We start from the raw sequence: 5,096 nt of genomic DNA, 5'->3' as shown, positions 1-5,096 counted from the left end.
TGAAATCTCTATGTCATAATTAAGAACTAGAATATGTTTTCTTCACGATCCACATTCCAGCCAATAGATTGTCCACTCATAGTTTCTCTAAACACAATATCATCTATCAACCAAATGTCCTGAACTAGATATGGACAGACACTGATCTGATGGAACAGAAGTATTCTTAAGACAAAATATATAGAACAGTTACAAAAAGTTGCTTTGATGATAGAATAATGAACATTAAAACTAAAATCCACTGTTTTGGCCCTAGAAATTTGTTCTAAGTGTTAGCCAAATTGCTTTCTCATGAAGGGGAATGATAGTAAATTTTCAGAAACAACTTGGTTTTCCCCTTTGAAAGAGTAAACCATCTTATTTTAAGTCCCATTTCAATATAAACTAAAAAAAATTAAGTTACAAGGTGAGCTTAGTTTTATTTTTACTTGTACTAGGATACCTTTTCCTTTAATTTATCCTGCAGAATTTTCCATTTGATTCTAATCTCAAAAGATAATTTATTCTGCTTTTCTGTTGATGTAAATGTAAAGAGAAGAATTCCTAGTGAATCCATTGAATTGACTACATAACCCATTGTTAGAATTTACTGTCTGTTGCCTTAGAACTGGTAAAACACATGTCTGGTGTGGAAGAAATTTGTATTCCATCTCTAGTCAAATTTTTACACCAGAGTTTATCCATAGCATTTTTCATCTCAGAATTTCTCAATGTATATATTAAAGGATTCAACATGGGAGTGATAATTGTATAAAATACAGTTATGAATTTGTCAGTAGGAAAGTTGGAGACGGGTCTAACATACATGAAAATACAGGGAACAAAAAAGAGGACAACCACGGTGATGTGGGAGCTGCAGGTAGACAGGGCCTTACCCCTCCCTTCCCGACTGTAACTTTTAAGGGAGCTTAGAATGACTCCGTAGGAGATGAGTAGAAGGACAAAGACGACCATGCAGATGGCTCCACCATTGGCAACAACAGTGAGACCTATAAAGTAAGTGTCAGTGCACGCAAGTTCCAATAATGGGTACATGTCACAGGCGAAGTGGTCAATGACATTGGGTCCACAGAAGGGGAGACTGTACACAAAGACAATTTGAACCAAAGAGTGTGCAAAACCTCCAACCCAGGCCATCATCAACAGAAGTACGCAAACCCGTCGATTCATGATGGTCAAATAGTGCAGAGGCTTACAGATGGCCACGTAGCGATCATAGGCCATCACCACCAGAAGGAAGACCTCAGCTCCACCAAACAAGTGTTCTATAAAGAGCTGACCCATGCACGCTGGGAAGGAAATTGTCTTTTTATCACAGAGTAGGTCTACAAGCAATTTGGGTGAAATGGCAGTGGCATAAGCAGCATCCATAAGTGACAGAGAGGCCAGGAAGAAGTACATTGGGGAGCCCAAGGAGGGGCTGCTGTTAATAGTCACCACGATGAGCAGGTTGCCCACCATCGTCACAACGTATGTGAGTAAAAACATCACAAATAAAGCTTTTTGACCATCAGGATCCTGAGTGAGGCCCAGGAGGACAAATTCTGTCACATTGTTACTCTCTCCCATTTACTCTTCTGTAAGGCTTATATCAGAACTGAGAGCTCAGAACAGCACCTGTAATGAAATTGTGAACAGGACTATGAACATACCCACAATACCATGGAGCACATCTTCATCATCAGACCTTCAACAGTGGTTTACACACAATATACATTTGCTAAGTATCTACTGAGTTCGTCTTCTAAAACTCACACTAGACCTTCCTTTAATAACTCTATTTTCCTTATTTGATTTTGTTTAGGTCCTACAAGTAAAAGTTTCTATCTCTAAGTCTTAGTGGATATTCTATGGAGAAGAATAATTAAAGGCCTAACAATCATTCATACATTTATTAACTCCTTATGTAAAATATGTCACTTCTTGGCTCAGACATCAGGTACTCATGACACCTACTCTCTAGTGGTGACAATAAATTCTAAATAAATAAATTGGCATAGAGTCAGTACTTTGAAGTTTTAGCAGTTGTGGTATTTTACAATATGATTTATGTAGCACCAAACATATAAACCTGTTCTGAAATATCTCAATACTGTCGAAATTCACTGTCAGAGCCTTTGACGCCTCATACCTGAAGGATATTCTGTCTTCATTAATCTCTCATTAAATAATAAGAGACTGGACTTGAACTGTACTAAATAGCTACAAAATTATTTAGGACAGTATTTATTGATCTGACTCTTACTGTCTGCTTTTTAAGAAGCTGTAATTAATTCTATTCATTTCCTCTTTGCCTATAGTACAATTCCTATCACACTCACATACGCTATCCTGATTTTCAACAATTATTTTGAACTGAACTGAACTAACTCATGGCTATTGCCACCGAACACATTAACAGCTGGAAGTTTTTTCAAAACTCTTAGGGTGAGCTAGGTAGTGAGGAAGGAGAAAATGAATGCTGAGAATAGAGGTTAAGTCAGTGGGACAGGGGGTTATTTACAATGGTGTTCAGGCACTGAGAGTGCTCAAAAATAGAAAGTCAATGTGCAGAATCCAAAAAGAAGCAATTCAATGATCATTCTAAGCTCAACGTAAGAATACGTGGGTTTGAGTCATTTTCTAAATGTAATCTCAATTCTGTCTCGGTTTGCTCATTGGAAAATAATGGGGTTGAATCAAACAGTCTCAGAATCCTTTCTGTTGGAACTATCTATGATACTATCATGCAGCCCTACTTTAGTCTACTCCTATGACATTTTTTTTTTCATTTTTCTTATTTTTTATGATAAAATAGCAAATTCCCGGATTATCACTGTTCCTTGCAAAATGTAAGCCTGTGGCAAATGGGATTTGATCATTCAGTGTGCAAATAATGACTCTAAGTTTCTCATCAGGGCATACCTATTTAAGATCCAAGGCATTCTTGGAAAGAGAGCATGGCACAGTAGTGAATAATTTGGTCTCTGGAGCCACACTGCCTCTGCCATATCCCACCATCACCACTTACTATGTGACATTGAGCCACTTAATAAACCTCTCTGTGCTTCAGTGTCATTGTTTTTAGAATGAGGATACCTACAGAATGGAGATAACCATCTTAGAGTTGTTTCTGTATTACAATAAATTAAAGTGCCTAGCACAATGCCTGGCACCTGGTATAGCCTCCATAAAAGAGAGCTATTATTAGTGTTCTTGAATTCATTACTCTGAACATTTGGTTAGAACAAATTATCTGGATCTTGGTCAACTTGAAAAGAATTATAGAAATAGTCCAAGATAAAATGAATTGTTCACCACACTCATTAAATTTCTTTCTGGGAATACAATAAAATTATGTATCTTAGGAACTGCTTACCTAATTAAATATAAGTGGTAATTTTACCTGTGCTAGGATGGTCTTTGACGAGAAGCATGCAGAATAATAGGGGGGAAAGTTGGACCCATCAGCAGAGGGAAAGCTGTGAGGTAGAAAATGGAAGGAAGGAAGGATTAAGTTGGGAAGCAAAGAAATTATAGTTAATAAAGGAATGTCCACAAATAACAAGAATATTAATGTGATAATTAAGTGAGACTAGTATTCTTTTAAAATTTTTCTTCAAGAAGATATCTTTCAGTGAGGAAGTACTACTGGGAGCCCAACCTCCTGAGGGTCCTTGTGGATATATATGCAGGAGGTTTCATGGGGCAGCCTCAACAAATAAACACAGACAAGATCCCAGTAAAGAAAACTTTTAAAAATTCTAAAAGTCCCGGATAGAGCTTGAGTCCATCTTCCGAAGTGAGGTATCACAAGAATGGAAGATTAGGCTCCACATGCACTTGCCATCAAATTGGCACTAACTGATCAACACTATGGCGCTCCCATGGTAGTAATGTTCTTCAGGGATTAGGAGGTTGGGCTAGGTAAACTCACAATCAATGGACGCAATGAGCATTATAAGGGGGAAAAGGCACACCTTAAATCATGGTGTTGGTGTGGCAAAGTCATAACATGTAACCGAAATGTTTGTACCCCCATAATATCCTTAAATAAAAAGAAATCATTGATTTCTCAAAAGTTCTAGATCTGATGGTTAAGAACAAAGTTAAAGAACAGAGAAGAATGGGACAATTATGTATACAAATCCTAAATTTCTGTTTATTCATTGCTGAGGAAAATTATAGAATTAACCAAACCTCCCATGTAGACAAGATGATTCCATTTACATGGATTTGGCAGTGGGGGACGTTTTATGTATGAAGAGTTTGAGCTCTCTAGAAGCCGGTTGTGATGAACATCTACATGTCTCATTCACATAATTGAGGAGTTCTGTCAATTTTGAAGCTATAGACTGAAAAAGTCATAACTGTCAATAAACATAACTGTATAAGGTAGTCTTTATCCAATTCTCTATTTTTATCCACATCCCACTTTTCTCTCTTTGATCATCAATGACAGATTTCATCAGGTTAAATCTTCTATTGGACACTTTTACTATTAATATTTATTTGTAAATATCGGGTACATAAACTATCCTCTAAAATTTAAGTCATCAAAGATTTAATATTCTAAAAGCCAAAAGATAGTATTACTAGGCTTTCAACTTAAATCAATAAGTTAACACATTTATAGAGTAAGAAAAATTTTAACATAGATTCTTAAGAACATGACATTTTAAAAAAATAAATTCTCATATTAACAAAAATATTTCTCGATAGTATGTTAAAATTATAGTCTTATAAATCTTTCTAAATAATGGTAAACAAGGTACTTTCCTGACCAAGGGTATATATATATATATGTATATACATATACATATATATATATATAAACATATCTGCTGGGATAATTTTTAGATTCATACATAAAAGTCCCTATTTTGCTTCCAGAACATAATAAGCATTTGTTCCTTTACACTCTAACATATTTGGTATGATATGCAATTTAAAATTTTGTAATTCAAATATACCTAAAAGTAATTCTGAAACTTTAATACATCATGTCAATTATCAGATTCCCAGAAACTGAGATTATAATCCATTAGTTTATCTGTTATACACATAACATGCAATGTATTAATCTTTTAATTTGACAAAATGAAAAATGGACACCT

General features: G+C 35.4%; 1 protein-coding gene across 1 annotated transcript; it reads right to left on the bottom strand.

Moving 5' to 3' along the window:
• Nucleotides 1-579: 579 nt before the first annotated feature.
• LOC105884140 (olfactory receptor 4A5-like) lies at nt 580-1,619 on the bottom strand. The gene has a single exon (XM_012787858.2). The coding sequence runs from the start codon at nt 1,567-1,569 to the stop codon at nt 580-582; it is 990 nt and encodes a 329-aa protein (XP_012643312.1). The 5' UTR covers nt 1,570-1,619.
• Between the last annotated feature and the right edge of the window lie 3,477 nt (nt 1,620-5,096).

The sequence above is a fragment of the Microcebus murinus genome, chromosome 4 (genome assembly GCF_040939455.1).
Source record: "Microcebus murinus isolate Inina chromosome 4, M.murinus_Inina_mat1.0, whole genome shotgun sequence".
Taxonomy (NCBI): domain Eukaryota; kingdom Metazoa; phylum Chordata; class Mammalia; order Primates; family Cheirogaleidae; genus Microcebus; species Microcebus murinus.
This window is presented reverse-complemented; position numbering and strand designations above follow the sequence as displayed.

Bases quoted from the DNA above. Each gene is read 5' to 3' on its own strand.
- LOC105884140 (XM_012787858.2), bottom strand. From the start codon at position 1,569: ATGGGAGAGAGTAACAATGTGACAGAATTTGTCCTCCTGGGCCTCACT.